This window comes from Carcharodon carcharias, chromosome 8 (assembly GCF_017639515.1).
Source record: "Carcharodon carcharias isolate sCarCar2 chromosome 8, sCarCar2.pri, whole genome shotgun sequence".
Classification (NCBI taxonomy): Eukaryota; Metazoa; Chordata; class Chondrichthyes; order Lamniformes; family Lamnidae; genus Carcharodon; species Carcharodon carcharias.
Genome location: NC_054474.1, coordinates 93,771,117 through 93,789,817, shown reverse-complemented (window position 1 = coordinate 93,789,817; position 18,701 = coordinate 93,771,117). Strand labels below are relative to the sequence as shown.

At 41.2% G+C, this 18,701-nt stretch overlaps 1 protein-coding gene across 3 annotated transcripts in view; it reads right to left on the bottom strand.

Moving 5' to 3' along the window:
• Nucleotides 1-18,701, bottom strand: part of LOC121280982 (transcription elongation regulator 1-like) — a 105,612-nt gene that overhangs the window by 61,158 nt on the left and 25,753 nt on the right. For all 3 annotated transcript variants that reach the window (XM_041193490.1, XM_041193491.1, XM_041193492.1), the window contains exon 3: nt 6,710-6,862. In XM_041193490.1, the coding sequence (XP_041049424.1) occupies nt 6,710-6,862 (153 nt within the window). The remainder of the gene's footprint in view (nt 1-6,709; nt 6,863-18,701) is intronic.

Here is an 18,701-nt window from a genome sequence, read left to right as displayed (position 1 = left end):
AGAGCTCCTCAGTATGAAATAAAAGCAGCAGAGCACAACAAATATATATTTTTTCAAATTAGAGTATTTCTCCCACATGAACTCAAGGCTTAATCCATTGTATACCCTGAATAAAAAAGGGAATCAATAAAGATGAAAGGGAAACCCATCCATGTCTACAGTCATACTTGACAAACTGAAGACAGCCATGGTTGTCATCCAACCCCAGGACCTCAATTCTGCAGGGCAGTGTCTTCAGTCCAAACCTTTTCAACTACTTCATCACTAACCTACTCTTTGCCATAAGGCTCATAGTGGGGCTATATGTGATGATTTCAGTCTTCAGAACTCGCACAACTCCCTGGACAATAAAGCAGTCAATGTCAGACTGCTGCAGCATTTGGATAAGATCCAGGCTTGGGCTGGCAACTGAAAATAACATTTGCACCAGGGTGTCAAGCAATGACCACCTTGAACAAGAAAACACCAAACCACCTTCCTTTAAGATTGAACAGTACCATCACTGCAGAATCTCCTTAAATCTTCATGGTCACCAGTGTTCAAAAACTTGATTGGAACAACCATATCAACAGCTTGGCTCGATGAGCAGGGCAGATACTAGGCATCCCATTAGCAGCAGCTCACTTTTTGTTCTGTCAAGTGTCTCAGCATCAACAAGGCACAAATTAGGTGTGCTATGGAAAAAGTACCATCCATCTGTATGGGTGAAGCCAGATCATCAAAAGAAATTTGACACTATTCACAACAAAGTATCTGATTGATTTGCGGCACTGCCACTAGACTGAAAATTCAATTCCTCTCAGTGGCTGCAATGTATACTATCGACAGGATACACTGCAGCAGCTCACCAAATTTACTATAAAAGCACAACCAGGCTTTCTGGCCTCAGCAATTGAGATAAAAAAAGAACAGTTGTACTCCGTTGGATGGATGCCATTCCTTAAATTGTGACTGAGTCAAAATCCTGAAATTCCCAACCAATCACAATATAAGGCTGCAGCTGTTTAAAGGGCAGACCTGCCACCTTTTTCTCAAGACAAGTAGGCATGGGCAATAAATGTGGTTTGGCCAGTGTTGCCCATATAGCAAGATCACACAAATAAAACATTGGTAACGATATACATGGTAAATAAATTCAGTTAAACTGGTGCCATGAAGTACTGTGGACTACACTGGCTCAGATATCAGATCGCCTTGGTCTGCCACAGAGATGACTCCTCCAATTTTCTGTAAGTGGTGTCTTTTGAAAATGAGCCTCTGTCCTTTCTCACCTGTTCTTCTCATACTATCCTAACCCCCACCACTGATAATTTTATTTTAAAATTCTTATCCTGGTGTTCAAAACCGTCCATGGCCTCACCCTCCATTTCCCCATACCCCTCTATTTCATGGCTCACGCACACTCCAATTTCCATCACTTCTTTTCACCGAAGGCATGGCCTCTGGTAAAGTTGGTCTCATTAATCAGCAAATGCTTCCGTCTGTGGTAGTTGCATAGCATGAGGATTTGCAGAAGTTGTTGCAGACTTTACAGCTAACAAGTTCAAAATTCTGATAAATCTCTCCCAGGAGTTTTGAGATGCACGTTTTGTATAATCATCAATTAACAATTGATTTTAATTTATTCAAAAGTAATACTTTAGATATTCAAAGCCATTACCAGCTCCAAAGGTTTTAATACAGGACTTAAAACATTCCTAGCCAACACACTTCTTTTTCCTAATGAGTCCAACACATTCATACAGAGAACAAACTGTAACGACCTTTGACCCAGAAAAAAAATTTGCTATTTCTTAAAATGTCATTGAAATCTGTATTTTTTTTTAAAGAATGCTTGAAATGGATTTAAGATTTTCAATAATGGGATTAATTGTAATTTTCTTGAATAAGAAAAATTACTGGTCCATGTGACCTGGCGACCCTTGATCTGGAAACAGTACCCACAGGAGCTTAAGTTACAGAAGCCATGTGGCTAGACACAATGGAGAGTCACAAGACAAAGGAGAGCTGTAGGCAGAAGGCAATCAGCACACAGACATAGCCACAAAGAGAAAGCAGAGAGACAGAAAGAAAAAGGAACACTATATCTGGAGAAGTCAGCACTGCTTTATGGAAAAATCAGTTTTCTGTTTGGCACTAAGGAGGAAATAGAATCTCAGAAGCTTTTGGGGAAGTGATACACAAGCAAGCTGAAAGGTACTGAATCCTAAAAAGTGGTGTGAATAGTTTAGGCATGCACAAGAACTAAGGGTTTATACCAGCAGACCAGGTTGTGAACTAAGTGTTGCTGGTTGGATGAAAAGGAACTCTGGAAAGCCAAGCCATCAAGACTGAGATACCCCGAGTAAGAAGGGGTTGGCTGATTTGCACCATGGCTGGTTAACTGTAACCAGGGACCTCAGATGGAATACGCCTACTGGTGAATGCAACTTGAGGGCCAAATCGATTGAGTTTGAAAGACTGTGGGAGTGGTCCCACATTTGTACAGAGAGTGACATGGGTGCTTGTGTTTGTCCAAGACGTATCTTTGTTGCATCGACTATTTAAAATGAAACTTATCTTTTTATCTGAACTATCATTTGCCTGCTAATTCATGTTTAATTTGTGTTTGTTCTGATTTGTGTTCAAGTAAAAATTTACAAAAAATGAAATCTCGCTGGTAATTTCTTCACTTGTGGGTCATTTGGCAAATTTGGTTTGTGATTCCCCCAGAGGGATCATAACAAAATCAATATTTAATCTTAGAAACCTAGAAGGGAATAAATCACTGGGCAATCATGAGTACGAAAAAGCGAGCTAGTAACTAAAAGCTGCAGATGTGATCAAAAGAGGCAAAAATCAACAGGAGTAAGCTCAAAATAATTATTCAAGCAATCAGGTAAATTTCTGTTTCCTTCAACAGAACACTCCAAATATATGACTCAATTCTCCCACACTGTCCCCATTTAGTTTCACAGGCTTCCTGCAAAATGTCAGAGTTAATTCTTGCAGCACTGTTCCATCAACACACTTTGTTGATGACATCTTCATTGATAGGAAATTTGCTGGTAACAAAAAATTGAAAGTTAGCTCCTACTCTCCTTAAATTACATAAATTAACTAGATGGCAATTTTTCTCCAATCAGATTAACAAAGGTTGTGTAAATTATAAAGGAGTTTTGAACTTGAACAAATCTAACTTTCTGAAGCAGTCATTTCCAATGATTTATACCATCTCTCAGAATTGCGCCGGAAAAGCAGACAACATGTGACATAAACATTTCAGACGCAGTTTATTAATTCTATATCAGCTATCAAACAAATAAATCAAATGGCTACTTTCATTTAATTTGCCATTTTGAAAACATCTATGGCTTAACTAGAGTTTAATGTTCTCACAGCACAACATTTTGTTAAAGAAGGATATATCAAAGACCATAAACATTGCTGAGGTGATCATGTTGAGCAGATAGCAATGAAAAGTTAAGTTCTTTTTTGAGAACCAGGGGTCATTTGTGATCCCTGCTTCCCAACAGAATGAGATCTTACAATCCCTTTCCTTGACCAATGAGGCTTCCTTCAGGGACAATGGTAACCTATGTCATGACTTTAAGCTTTGCATCTTTGTGGGCCAAACAGAAGTATGTCATTAACCCTGGAGGACCACATAGAAAACATAATTCTATGTTCCAGTTGAGTTCTGTATATCTCAAGGTTCCAATACAAACTGAGTCTGGTTCTCTGGTTTAGGATTTATTCATGAGAGAGACAGGAAGAACAGCCCTTTTCATCTCCAGACTCTCAAAATTCAAATACATCAACCAGCAAGTGAAAAATAAGTCATTACATAAGTCATTACATCAGTCATCTCAATTCCTCTGCTCCTCTCACCCACTCTAACCTCTCTCTTTCTGAACTTGCTGTGCTTCATTCTCTCAGGTCCAACCCTGGCTTTGTCATCAAACCCGCTCACAAGGGTGGTGCTGTTGTTATCTGGTGCACTGACCTCTACCTCGCAGGGGCTGAGCATCAACTCGCAGACACTTCCTCCTAACTCTCCCTGGACCATGACCCTGCCACTGAACATCAAGCATTATTTCCAGCACCGTCACTGACCTCAACTCCTCTGGAGATCTTCCCTCCACAGCTTCCAATTTCTCAGTCTCCCAAACTCGGACGGCCCGCTTCTACCTCCTACCCAAAATCCACAAACGGGACTGTCCCGGCAGACCAGTCATGTCAGCCTGTCCCTGCCCCACGGAACTAATTTCTTGCAATCTTGACTCCGTTCTCTCTCCCCTTGTCCAGTCCCTTCCCACCTATATCCACGATTCCTCTCACACCCTACATCATATCAACAATACCCAGTTCCCTGGCCCCAACCGCCACCTCTTCACCATGGACGTCCAATCCCTCTACACCTCCATCCCCCACCAGGATGGTCTGAGGGCTCTCCGCATCTTCCTCGAACAAAGGCCCAAACAATCCCCATCCACCATTACTCTCTTCCGTCTGGCTGAACTTGTTCTCTCACTGAACAATTTCTCCTTAAAGTCATCCCACTTCTTCCAAATAAAAGGTTAGGCTATGGGTACCCGCATGGGCCCCAGTTTTGCCTGTCCCTTTATGGGCTATGTGGAACATTCCTTGTTCCAGTCCTACTCAGGCCCCCTCCTACAACTCTTTCTCCGGTACATCGATGACAGCTTCGGCGCTGCTTCAAACTCTCATCTGGACCTGGAAAAATTTATTAATGTTGCTTCCAATTTCCACCCCTCCATCATTTTCACATGGTCCATCACTGACAATTCCCTTCCCTTCCTTGACCTCTGTCTCAATTTCTGGTGATAGACTGTCCACCAATATTCATTACAAGATTACTGACTCCCACAGCTACCTCGACTACAGCTCCTCACACCCTGCTTCCTGTAAGGACTCCATCCCATTCTCTCAGTTCCTTCGCCTCCGTCGCATCTGTTCTGATGGTGCCACTTTCAAAAACAGTTCCTCTGACATGTCTTCCTTCTTACTTAATTGAGGTTTTCCAACCACGGTGGTTGACAGGGCCCTTAACTGTGTCCGGTCCATCTCCCGTGCATCCACCCTCACACCTTCCTCTCCCTCCCAGAACCATGATTGGGACCCCTTGTCCTCACTTAACACCCCACCGGCCTCTGCGTTCAAAGGAACATCCTTCGCCATTTCTGCCAACTCCAGCATGATGCCAAACACATCTTCCCTTCAGCCACTCTGGTGGCTTTCTGCAGGGATCGTTCTCTGCAGGGCACCCAGCTCCACTCCTCCATCACCGCCTACACCTCAACCCCCTCATACGGCACCTTCCAACGCAACCGCAGAAGGTGCAACACCTGCCCCTTTACTTCCCGCTCTCCTCACCATCCAAGGTGCCAAACACTCCTTTCAAGTGAAGCAGCACTTCACTTGCACTTCCATCAATTCAGTCTACTGCATTCGTTGCTCCCAATGCAGTTTCCTCTACATTGGAGGGTGACCGCTTTGCGGAACATCTTCGGTCTGTCCGCAAGCACAACCCAGATCTCCCTGTCGCTTGTCATTTCAACACTCCACCCTGCTCTCATGCCCACATGTCCACCCTTGGCCTGCTGCAATGTTCCAGTGAAGCTCAACACAAACTGGAGGAACAGCACCTCATCTTCCGACTAGGCACTTTACAGTCTTCCAGACTTCATACTGAGTTCAACAATTTCAGATCATGAACTCTCTCCTCCATCCCCACCCCCTTTCTGATCCTCCTTTTTCCAATAATTTCCGATCCCCCTTTTTCCAATAATTTAGCATTTTTTTACAACTGTATTTTTTTCTTTTCCCTATTTTAAAATTTATTTCTATCTATTGTTTCTTCTCCACTTTTTAGCCCATTTCAATCCCTTCCCCCCACCCTACCCTTAGGGCCATCTGCCACTAACTTGCTCTGCTTGCTACCCTTAATGTCCCCATTAGCACATCCCTTAGATAATATCACTACCATCAACACCCCTTTGTCCTTTTGTCTATGACATCTTTGGCAGTCTTTTGGCCTCCACCTATCACTTGCCCCCTATCGAGCTCTCTTGTCCCACCCCCTTCTACCAGCTTATATTTCATCTCATTTTTACATGTCTTAGTTCTGATGAAGCATCATACGGACTCGAAACGTAAACGGTATCCCTCTCCGCAGATGCTGTCATACCTGCTGAGTTTTTCTAGGTATTTTTGTTTTTGTTCAGTGAAAAATAACAATTAGAAATAGAACCAGATTCCCTGGTCTTCAAAGCTCAAGGCTGCCAGGACTCAATGGTTAGCTTGTAAGCCCTAAACCAACACTTTGAATATATGTAGAAATGTCTCGAGAGCTCACTTCAGCCAAACTGATTATTCGATCAGAACTACAGTCTTTGCAAGGCAGTTTCTGAATGTGGAAGCATTGCACAGTCTAACCATTAAACTTTTGATTAGCTCTCTGTTCAGCGCAATTAGCAACTAAATCTTTTATAATACCGTTTCACATGCTAACTCTAAGTGCAGAAAATGCAATTAAGGAAACCGAAATCAGCACTGAAATCTCAGCTTTTATTATCTTGTTTCTAGGGAACAGGTGTTTAAGGGACAGACTACTAAAGTAACCTATTTTATTTTCCTTTAATAAAGAACATTTCAATAATCGTTTTACCTGTTAAGAACACTGAGCCTGAATTCTCCCAGAACTTACCTTTCCTTCTGGGGTTTTGTTTTCCACCCAAATTTCTTCATTGTTCGGCAACCCAGGTGCTGCTGGAGCAGAAACAGGGGGCATTCCTGGTGGAAATATCATTCCTGGCGGTGGGGGCATACTGGCCATTGGAGGGGGCATGAAAGGTGGCCTCTGGAAAAGAAATGAGAAAGTATGAGGTGGATGTTATCCAGCAAATTCTGAGCCAAATACATAATGATGAAACCACTTTTCACCACACAATGATAAAGGTACATTCCACCTGTTTTTAATGAAGATACAGTGGTCTTCATTGTATTATCTGGCCAAAATTTCTATTTGCAAAATCTAAATTTTAAAACGTGAGGAAAGTTTGAGGTAAAAACTAGTGCGGGTGGCTCTTGATGGCTAGCGTTTATGACACTTGCATGCAAGGTCCAACCAAAAAGCATAAATCTCTGCTAAGTTCTTGGGCCAGCTCCTCAGGGATTGCGCCTGTCACCCCTAAGCAAGCCCTCACTTCCTATGAAGTGCATTGTGCCTTTACTTTCCCAATATCTAGGTAATCATACGGAGTTCATGAGTCAAACTGAAATCTTAGTCACTGTATTTGGCTAACTGGATATATCATGTGTCGTCATGTAATTTTGGAATGTCGTAGGATAAACACAACACACTGAGACTTAGACAATGATAAAGAAAGATTTATATTAATATTTTTTAAAATTTGCAGGCATCTTATTCTCAAATAAATACAGATTGAGCTAGGCTGTGATGTTCTCCAGCCTGCCCTCAAAAGCCTCATTACCATGATTGCCTACTGGCAGTCATGGTAAACAAATTAAATATTAAAGTACCAGGTTACAACGAACATCTGCAGGACAATTAAAAAAAATTTAGACCAAGTGGTATGAGAAAATTTGGAGTCAATTTGCATGGTGAGGAAAAACTACTCTAGGCTAAGTCAGTAGAGAGCTAATAGACAGCAGGGATGAGTCTTCAACTCACCCCAGGAGGTACTCTAGTCTCACATCCCAAGTTCTGTGATTATCTGATCAGGAAGGTGCCTGCAACTCTCCAAGACCTTTATGCTTCCCCAACTCTGGCCAATTACACATTCTCAGGCTTCATTGCTCCATTGGTAGCAGTGCCTTCATCTATCAAGGTCTTACACTCTGGAATTTCCTCCCTAAACTTCTCTACCTTTCTCTCCTCCTTTAAGACATGCCCTTAAAACCTATCCTATTATCTCCTTAGGTGACTCAGTGTCAAGGTAGCTTGGGACAATTCGAAGAGGCTCAACACAGAGGGAATGATGGCAGAAAATATGAACAGAGATGATTTTAAATTTGGACCTGGGAGCTCCAGAATTTGCCTTATTCTGAATGTTCCATGAATTGGGACAATTCTCAAAGCATTGCTTCCCAAAACTACTTGAAAAAACACTTTTATCGCAGGGTAACAGATGCATCAGCAAGTTCTATTGAGATACACCAGAAAGTGTCTAACTAGCTGGGGCTGAAATCAAATGTTCCAAATTAAGATGGTTTGTATTTATTTAGCACTCCATTACCTCTCCCAGGACATCCCATAACACATGAACCACAATGAATTATTTTCAAGGGTAACTCTTTCAAGTCAAAACAAATAAAACTAAATTAACAAATCAAGGAACAAATCAAAAGGCAGCCCCTCCTCTGGTACAGGTGAACCCAACAACCTTTCAGCAGTTGGAAATGTTCCATGTATACAGCAGAGACACGTATGGCCAGTTAATGCCTTTTTGGTGCTGGTGCTTAAAATCTTGAAAGGGAAAGAGTGCTAGTTGTTTTTCAAGATCCAACTAACAAATGGTCATTCTAATTGTACCACAAATCAACTGCATATGCATCATTTTATCCTGCACAATTTCAGATGCCACACAAGGCAGTTCCACAACGATCCCACCACTGACTTTAAAGAAAGCCAAGAGAATAACACGATTCTGCTTTTCAGAAATTCTAGCCAGAGTTCTGTCCACCCTGCATGCAGCATGCCCATCATTAGGCAGTGCTCATCAGGTTAAGCTAGTAATAAGCATTTAACCAGAATACTGACTGGCATACTTCAAAACACTACATTTGGTAGCCCTCTTCATGTCACAGAGCATTTTACAGGAGGAGAAAGGGACAGCAGAGATTGGGGAAGTAACCCAAAAGCCTGGAGACTTTTTTTTTATAAACAAGGTTTAGAAGGAAGGGATCGTTACAATCAGTCTTGTTGGACCTCGAGTAGGAAAACTCAAACAATTATTATAAGTAACGATACGACTAGGAGTCAATGAGACTTGTTCCTCCCCTGGATTGCAACTTTTAAACAACTCAATGGTCTAAGGAAGGTTATCAATTTTCAGGAAACACTTCCATTCCTCTGCACGTGAAGCTTTATAAGTAAATGGAAAGGAGAAGATGAAACCCATCTGAATATCCTGGTGGGAAATTTCACTACTGCGTGTGATATTGCATCATGTAGGTTTACAGGTTGTGCACTGATTCCTGGTCTGTGTTATTTTAACTAATTTCAGCTGGGACAAAAAATGATTGTTAAAACTGGCCTCAATATTCTTAAGCCATGGAGGAACTAAAAACATCTCAGGTTACCACTCTTGATTCCTATCGAGTGTTGTGCAAGAGAACATAGATACGTAAGTGGGCATCAGGCGAAGACAAGATTAAGTTTCATTCCAACGCCTCCATGGTCAAATAACTCACGACACATGACATATGACATATGACGAATAGTTATCGGATGATGTGCAGGCAGTACCTGTCAAATTGTATCCTTCCCAACAGCTTCCAAAGAGCAAAGAAGCATATTATAAGATTTTTGTCATCAACCTTAAGGAAACTGGATTATGGGGAATGGATTTCAACAACAAAAAAAATCTTTAGCATATAGCCAGAACAGCCCTGAAATCTGGACAGGATCCAGTATTTGCACACCACAGCAGCTGAACCTCACTATAAGGATTTTACCATGCACGCAGCTTGGCACACGTTAATGGTACAAACAGTTCCTGTTTATTTATACACCCATGTTTTTGAGCAGGAGTGCTGATAACAAGGATGAACAGGAGTAAATGCAGCAGATTCAAGTATGACCAAGGATCAAGTCTATTAATTTCATACAGCCACAGAGGGAGGGGGAAAATATAGTCACAGCATGGCATGTTTACGTGTCTATCACAGAGCCCTAATGCGTTAAGCATGAAGTTGAAATCAATGCTCTCACTGATTTGCATACAGTTTAAACTGTCATTGTAAACATTTTTGGGTGTTCTGATTTAGGGTTCACCCGCCAATGTGGCAAGAACAAACCCACACAGCTCCATGTATGGCCCACTGACTGTAGTTGTACACCTCTAATGAGGACAACATGCTATAGCATCCCAGTGACAACACCGTTCAAGTTTTGTTCATATTCATAGTCACGGTGCTCTAGTAGTCACACACCAACCCAAAATTCTAGCCTACCTCATGCGAAGGTTTGCATTTAGAGATATGGCAACAAAGTACCTAAATATCTAAAAAGTAACTATTTCTTTCTGATGATCTTTCCAATTGAATAAAAATGAAATCCAACAGCACTCGGGAGTGAAATGTTTTACTAAGATATAACATGGCAACTTCACAAAGGGCAACACTGCAACTGACTCTAATTAAGCAGTTGCGGAGTTTTTTGACTCATTTTTCGAGTGTGGCAATATTGAGTGCATGAATATTTTCTGCCACATGGAACATGAAAAGAGAGTGGCAAGACACAGAGGTGAGAGAAAGAAGTATGGTGAAGACTTGAAAAATTAGAGGGAGAATGAAGCAGTCATAACATGAGAAATAAAACTGTTAGAGTTTAACAGTGCAAATAAAGGGATTATTCTCACATGGGGCTGATGCCACCAGTGTGCTTGAGCAGTAAACTTTCTTTTCTTTTCAATTTTCTTCTCTTAAGGAGGCACTGATTGCTACTGGAATATGGTTTCATTGATACTGGGCCATCTCTTGTCACCTTCCCCAAGTGGTTATTCTGCACACCGAGGCTAGACAGTTACAGTCAGTAATTAAAACAGAAAATGCTAGAAAAACTCTGAAGAGTCATATGGACTCAAAATGTTAATTCTGTTTCATTCTCCACAGATGTTGCCAGACCTGAGTTTTTTCAGCATTTTCTGTTTTAATTTCAGATTTCCAACATTGGCAATATTTTGCTTTTAGTTACTGTCAGCAGGCTGTTTGACGATGGGGGTCATCACAATTCATTTTGACCTTTTTCACACCTGGAAAACACATTTTAGTAAACAAAAACCAGAAGTGAAAACCTTGGCTGATTTTCCACCTCCACTTTTACTCTCTTTACTCCAGGGGCACGAAGCTCTACTGCAGTCCTTGCTGAGATTATCTGGTACAATGGAGGCCTAGAATAATCTGCATTTTGTGCACCAAGCAATACTTTTAGCTGTTGGTGTTGTGGAAAAGCCTTAAAAACATTTTTCTGGAGTAACTAAGTCCACAAGTGACAGTCCATAGATATAATACACCATGTGCAAAAGTGGGTGCTACCTGCAATGTAAGATAACAATGCCAAGGGTTCTGTATCAATTTCCTCAGATGTTAAAATTATTCAAAGAAAAATCTTTATTGGCATCTCAATGAGTCATTTTCTAATTGGTAATTGAAGTATTTAGGAGGTGCAAACAAGATATGCAGCCAACAAAGTTCATAGGCCATCTGCTCACATTACAATCATTCCAAATGTGCCACTGGCTGTCAACTGCAATATTAATGTCGCCACATTAAAGTAGATGAAGTTTTTAAATGCTATAAACCTGAAAAATAATGATGTCAACTATCAGTGAGTGCTTGAAATGATTAACATGGGTCAATTCCACACTGAAAGCCAGTTCATGAACGTCTCATTATCAGCATAGAGCTCCAGAGTTTTACTGACAGAGATGCTAATTCAGACAAAATTATAATGGAATCTACTTTTACAGACAGGAGTAGTAAGATGTTAGCCATTTGGAATTCCACTGTCTAGGGTATTGTGTTAATCTGTTGGATCTGTTTAAAATCTAAAATCTGCTTTTGGACCATTGTCTTAAAGGGGGGTGCAACTGGAAGTCAGGTTAATTAGTCTTATGTACGTGGTTGACATCTTTTATTTTATTAATAAATACTCTAATTTAATTTGTTTAAATCTCAGTCTTGGTGGACTTAATACTTCTGAATTCAGTGCACATATCTTGAAATAAATACAAACTGCAAAACCATTATGATAGCTTAACCAAGTTTCCCTCGTGGATTAGGTCCGCCTGGCACACATCTGCCAGTCATAACAAAATACACAACCAGACTATTATTTGATCATGCTAGAAAATGGGTTACAAGAATAAGTTTAATTGAATTTTCAAACAACAGTCCTGAACACTAGCTATTACCAATTCAACCAGTCCTTTCAAAACTTGCCATGGTTTTCTGTTTCATCATCCCTATTAGTAAGCTCTACTACACTTGTATAACCTGACTGAAAAATCAATGCCTAGATCTTCTGTACTCTTTCTCCGGACCCTCAAATCAAATATCTGATTGGAGTCTAAAATAAAAACAAAATACTGCGGATGCTGGAAATCTAGAACAAAAAAAATACCTGGAAAAACTCAGCAGGTCTGACAGCATCGCCGGTGAGAGATACAGTTGACGTTTTGAGTCCGTATGACGGACTCACATCCTCACATCCGATGCTATCAGACCAGGAGTTTTTCCAGGTAGTTTTGTTTTTGTATCAGTCTAGAAAAACCTTGCAAAGCATTTAGGTCCTTTCTTAAATAAGGAGACCAATACTGCACACGGTACTCCAGACGTGGTCTCACTCACTCAGATGTGGTATAACTGAATAACTTCCATACTTTTGTATTCATTTCCCCTCGCAATAAATGATAATATTCTATTAGCTTTGCTAATTACTTGTTGTACCTGCATACTAGCCCTTTGCGATTCACTAGGTCACCGAGATCCCTCTGCATGTCAGAGCTCTGCAATCTCTCACCATTTAGATGTGCTTTTTTTTATTTTTCCTGACAAAATGGAAAATTTCACACTTTTCCCACATTTTCTCTATTTGCCAGATCTTTGCCCACTCACTTAACCATCTATATCCCTTTGTAGCCTCGTGTCCTCTTCACATTTTACTATCTACCTATCTTTATTTCATCAGCAAATTTAGCAATCATTCCTTCGATCCCTTCATCCAAGTCATTTATATAAATTGTAAGAAATTGAGGCCCCAGCATAGATCCTTGTGACACACCACTCATTACACCTTGCCAACCAGAAAATGATCCATTTATGCCTACTCTGTTTCCTGTTAGCTCGCCAATCTTCTATCCATAACAATATGTTACACCCCTACACCATGAGCTTGTATTTTTTGCAATAATTTTTGATGTGGTACCTTATCAAATGCCTTCTGGAACTCCAAGTCCAGTACATCCACCCTTTATCCACAGCACGTTACTTCTTCAAAAGAAATCCAATAAATTGGTTAAACATGACTTCGCTTTCACAAAACTGTGTCGTCTCTGCCTGATTACCCTGAAGTTTTTGCTACTGTATGGTTCCTGTTATGGGACCTGTGCACAACTCCCACAAGTGACTTGCTGTCTTTATCATTTCTCAACTCTACCCAAACCGTTTCTATATCCTGGTTTCCTGAATTTAGGTCATCCTTCTCTTTTGCGCAAATACCATAATTAATTAATAGGAGCAACCCTTCATCTTTTGCTCGCTTACTGACCTTCCTATATATCACATACCCTTCAATATTCAGGTCCCAAACAATCAATTCTGCAGCCATGTCTCTAATGTCTATCAGATCGTACTTGTTTCTATTTGCTCTCAGTTCATCTTTTTGTTTCGAATGCTACGTGCATTTAGATACAGAGCCTTTGTGTCCTTTTATTATTTTTGTAACCTGAAGCCTTATCTGCCAATGTACTCTTAGGTTTCTACTCCGTCTCTTCCTGTCATGTCTGCTTATCATTTCCCACAGAATTACTTTTCTTTCTTGCCTTGTCTCCGCTCTTCGATTTACCACATCTTCCCAAATTTGATCCCTTGCCTCCACTATGTGGTTTAAAACCCTCTCTACTTTGAGTTATGGGGCTTGCTAGAACACTGGTCTCAGCCAGGTTCAACTGCACAATGTCCCAATGGTACAGCCTCCACTTTCCCCAGTATTGGTGACAGTGCCCCACAAAATTGAAGCCCACTTCTCCCACACCAGTCTTTGAGCCACTTATTCATCACTCTAATTTTATGTACCCTATGATAATTTGCATGTGGCTCAGGTAATAATCCAGAGGTTACCACCTTTGCAATTCTGCTTTTTAATTTAGCACTTATTTCCTCATATTATTTATGCAAAGCCTTTTTCCTAGTTCCACCGACGTCATTGGTACCTTCATGGACCACAGCAACTGGATCCTCCCCTTGTATTGCAAATTCTTCTCTAGGTCTGAGCAGGTGCCCCGAATCCTGGCACCGGGCAGGCAACATAGCCATCTGGATTCTTGCTCTTTGCTGCATACAACAATGTCGCTCCCCATCACTCCTACCATTACATTCCTTTTTGCTCCTTCACTTGGATGGCTTCCTGTACCACGGGCCATGGTCAGTTTGCTCATCCACCCTGCAACTCTCACTCTCATCCAAACAAACTGAAAGAACATCAAGCCTGTTGGACATTGCCAAGTCTGAGGTTCCTGCATGCCTGGTCTCTGGGTTTCCTTACCTGCCTCAGCTGCAGTCACAACATCTTGTCCCTGGCCACTAACCAAATCAGAAGACCCTATCCTAAGGTGTGTGACTGTCTTCTGGTGCAAAGCATCCAGATAACTTGCCCCTTCTCTGATGTGTTGCAGTGTCTACAGCTCAGGCTCCAGCTCAATGACTGAGCTGAAGCTCGTCAAGCCGTAAACACTAACTGCAAATGTGTTTGCCCTGGATCACAATGTAATCCAGGAGCTCCACACGCTGCAGCCTTGACACATCACCTGTCCTGCCATCCTTAATCTGTTTTAATTATTTACTTAATTCAATTTTCCTTTTTGTTATATTTATTAATTTTACCATCAGTTCATATACTATTTTAAACCTTAAGACTGGAACTGACCTTAAGCACTTATCAGATACTCCTTTCCCTGTAGTAAATTAAGAATCAATTCCTACATGGTGAAAAGGCAAAAGGAAACAAACATCTCCATCCCCTTGTCACCAAATTCCCCCACTCACCAAACTCCCAGAGATACACTCAGTTCCAAAGCTGCACTCGTTTGTCACAACCGCTAAGCGTCTCTATAGCATTTTTAGCAGTGGTTGAACGTCATGTAATTAACTTGTGTGTGGCTGTCAGTAAAACAGATAACTGCATGACTAGGCTAAAAACAAAATTCTCAAAGTACACAAGTGCACTCACTTTTGAAAAGTCTTTGTGTACCCGACACAGACTGCTTCTCAACTCTATCCGAGGTAATGACTTGTCTTTTTTCAAATGCTTAAGTTACTCCTCTATGTTTTCTTACCAGATATCCAGCATTTGCAGTCTTAGTAATAACAAAAAAACTACGGATGCTGGAAATCCAAAACAAAAACAGAATTACCTGGAAAAACTCAGCAGGTCTGGCAGCATCGGCAGAGAAGAAAAGAGTTGACGTTTCGAGTCCTCATGACCCGACAGAATTGTCTTTTTTACAATGCTTCTTTATTACAACAGCTGCTTATTTGAAATTGTTTTGGTCAACTCTGTGTACAGAAAGCCAACATACTTGAAAAACACTCTGCATTCCTCAATTCCAGCTCTGTGAATGCACTGATTGCATTGATCAATAGCCTGGAGCATTGTCATTAGCACTTCAGTAATGTTTGTTGGTGATCAAACAAAATATTAATATCACATCCACTGACTCTGAAAAACATCATCTGGTTTTCAGATATAACATTAAATGTTACACAGTGAAAATCTAAAAAGCATTTTTTAAACTCTATATTATTACTAAAACTCCAGTGAAGTAATTTACTAATTCTAAAGCCAGGACTTCAAAATATCAAAATTAAAATTGATCAAATAACTTACTTAATTGAACAATGAACAGTGTCATTTTGGCTCAGGTGTTAGCACTCTCACTCCTGTGTCAAAACATTATGAGCAGTACTATGGGAGTGCTGCACTGTCAGGCACACTGAGGGCATGTCAAACCAAGGCCCTATCTCAGGTGGATGGAAATGATGTTGTGACACTATTTGAAGAGCAAGGAGTCCATCAAGAACAACAGCTTTTGCCGTTGGGAAATGGGCTGACATAACCGCCCAAATAACAGACTGCACTTCAGAAGAAATTCATTGGTAGCAATGGTTTGCAATGCACTAAAGGTGTGAAAGCTCCGATGTAAATCTAAGCTCTCTCTTTAATGCAATGTTTTATGAAGGTTAACATTATGACACCTGCATTTATAGTACATGATTACCACAGAAAAGTTTCACAACGCACTTCAAATTCGCCATTAGACAAAAAAATGGATGTCAAGCCAAAGGAGGGGTGACCAAAAGCTTCGTCAAACGGATTTCTTTAGGAGAGCATCGAGTAGGAGGGGGGAAGTAAAGAGGTAAAGGGGTTTAGGGAGGGCATTCTAGGTTGATTGTCTGAGCCAGCTGAAGACAGCCACTAACAAGTGGAGAGCAGATAAATAAAAGGTCAGGGACATGGAAATGGCAAGCTTGTGGGGAGGGTACTTGTTTAGTAACAGGGCATTAGAGATTGGGTGTGACATGGCCAACACATTAAAAAAACAAAGTGACAAAAGCATGGATGAGCGCTTCAAAGGCTGATGGGCCGACGTGGGGTACAGAGCCAGAGGTAGGTAGAGACAATGTGGGGTTAGAAACTCAGCTCAAGACCGAACAGGGTAATCATATTGGGCATAGAGTCCAGTTCAGCATGAGGCAATGGCTGGACAGCAAAATGGAAGCAGTGCCAGGGACAACAAAGCTTATTCAGAAACTGAAGATTATGGCTTTGCTCTTGTCTGCAGGTGATGTCAGCAAGCAGCACCATGTAGATGAAGAGAGGGTGGACTCGGTAAACTCAAAAGTTAACATAGTTTTGCACAGGCAGAAAGAAAAGCCATTGCTGGAAATATTCTGCACCTATTAGAGCGTTGGGTGAGAACTGGCAAGGGTAAATGCATGGAACTGGAAAACAGAGAAAAGGTGTTGGTTGGAGGGTGGTGTGATTTGTTTTGTCAAAGGCAGTGGAGAGGTCAATGAAGGATAATGCACCATGGTCACAACACAGAGGATGTTATCTATGACTCCCATTAGGGCTGTGAGTACTGTGGCAGGAATAGACACCCGACTGTAGAGGTTCAAATATGTGGATTCAGTCTTTCGGAGGTAACAACACATTCAAGAGCTTCGGGGTTGAAAGTGCAATTAGAAATGGAGGTGGTAATTTGCAAGGTCAAAGAAGCCATGGGTAGACTTTTGAGGGGGAGGATGACGACAACCTATTGCACAAGAGGGCAACAATACCATCTAGCAAAGGGGCCAGTGGATTGCTTAGCAATTAATGAAAATGTAGTAATGGGAGCAAGAGATGGGTCTCATGGACAAATAAGTTTGCACCAAAGGTGAAAAACCTAAGATGCAGTTCAAGTTTGCAGCAGAGGTAGCCAGGGCTTGTCAGAAAAGAGAAGGGGAGAAGAAGAAGATTGTATACGGATGCTCTCAAAGATAGGTCACAAATTCCATGAACTCCTTGTACATGTTGGGATGGAAGGTGGAAAGGGGATGGATTTACAGCAAAAGCTGATAGTTGAGAAAATAATGTAGAAATCTTTGTGCTCAAGGATGATCACGGAGTAATGGACAAAGTCACCTGGTGATCCAGGACTTGCTGAATATTGCTGAAGAGAGGCATGTTGCCAAAGTTTTTTGTCTTGCACTCATCAGGACAAATGCAAGTAAGGTAAATTTCAAACGATCACCACAATTTATAACACAAGTAAACGGTGTGCTGATTGGTTGGCAAGTCAACTCTGATTGGCTCAGGCGTTGCTGAAAGGAAAGGCATGGGGAATTATAGGCTCCTCAAACTCCAGGGTAATTCAAAAAGGTGCAAGGTTTGAATATATTCCCTTTCTGTGCAGAGAATAGGTCTCTGCCTATGAATGCATGTCACTTCCACAAAGTGTAACTCTTTCGAGTACAAACACGTTTCCATCTGTTCCTATTCAGATGAAATTACATTGTTTCATAATTTGCCATGGTGAGATTTGAACTCTTGATGAAGTTACATTGTTTCATAGTTTGCCATTGTGAGATTTGAACTCTTGATCTTGGGGTTACAAGCCCAGTACCATAACCACTTGGCTATCATACCAGAACTTTCCACAAAGTGTAAATGAGCCACTTTATGAGCTTGACTGATTATCTTAAATTGATCATTAGTATAGTTATTAGAGAACTCAGGATTGTTCAGCAAGTGCTGCTCAATCATGGAACAAGTTCCCCGTAGATGTTTTTTGCACTCTTTCTCCTCTAGTATAAATTGTTGTGTTGTTTGAAAGGTGGATTTCTTTGTGCTTGTCCTAATGAGTGCAAGGCAAAAAGCTTCAGCAACATAAAAACAAAAAACTGAGGATGCTGGAAATCCAAAACAAAAACAGAATTACCTGGAAAAACTCAGCAGGTCTGGCAGCATCGGCGGAGAAGAAAAGAGTTGACGTTTCGAGTCCTCATGACCCTTCGACAGAACTAGGTGAATCCCAGGAAGGGGTGAAATATAAACTGGTTTAAGGTGGTGAGGCGGGGTGGGAGGGGGGGGTGTTGGGTGGGGGGAGAGAAGTGGAGGAGGGTGGTGTGGTTGTAGGCAAAAGCAGTGATAGAAGCAGATCATCAAAAGATGTCACAGACAACAGAACAAA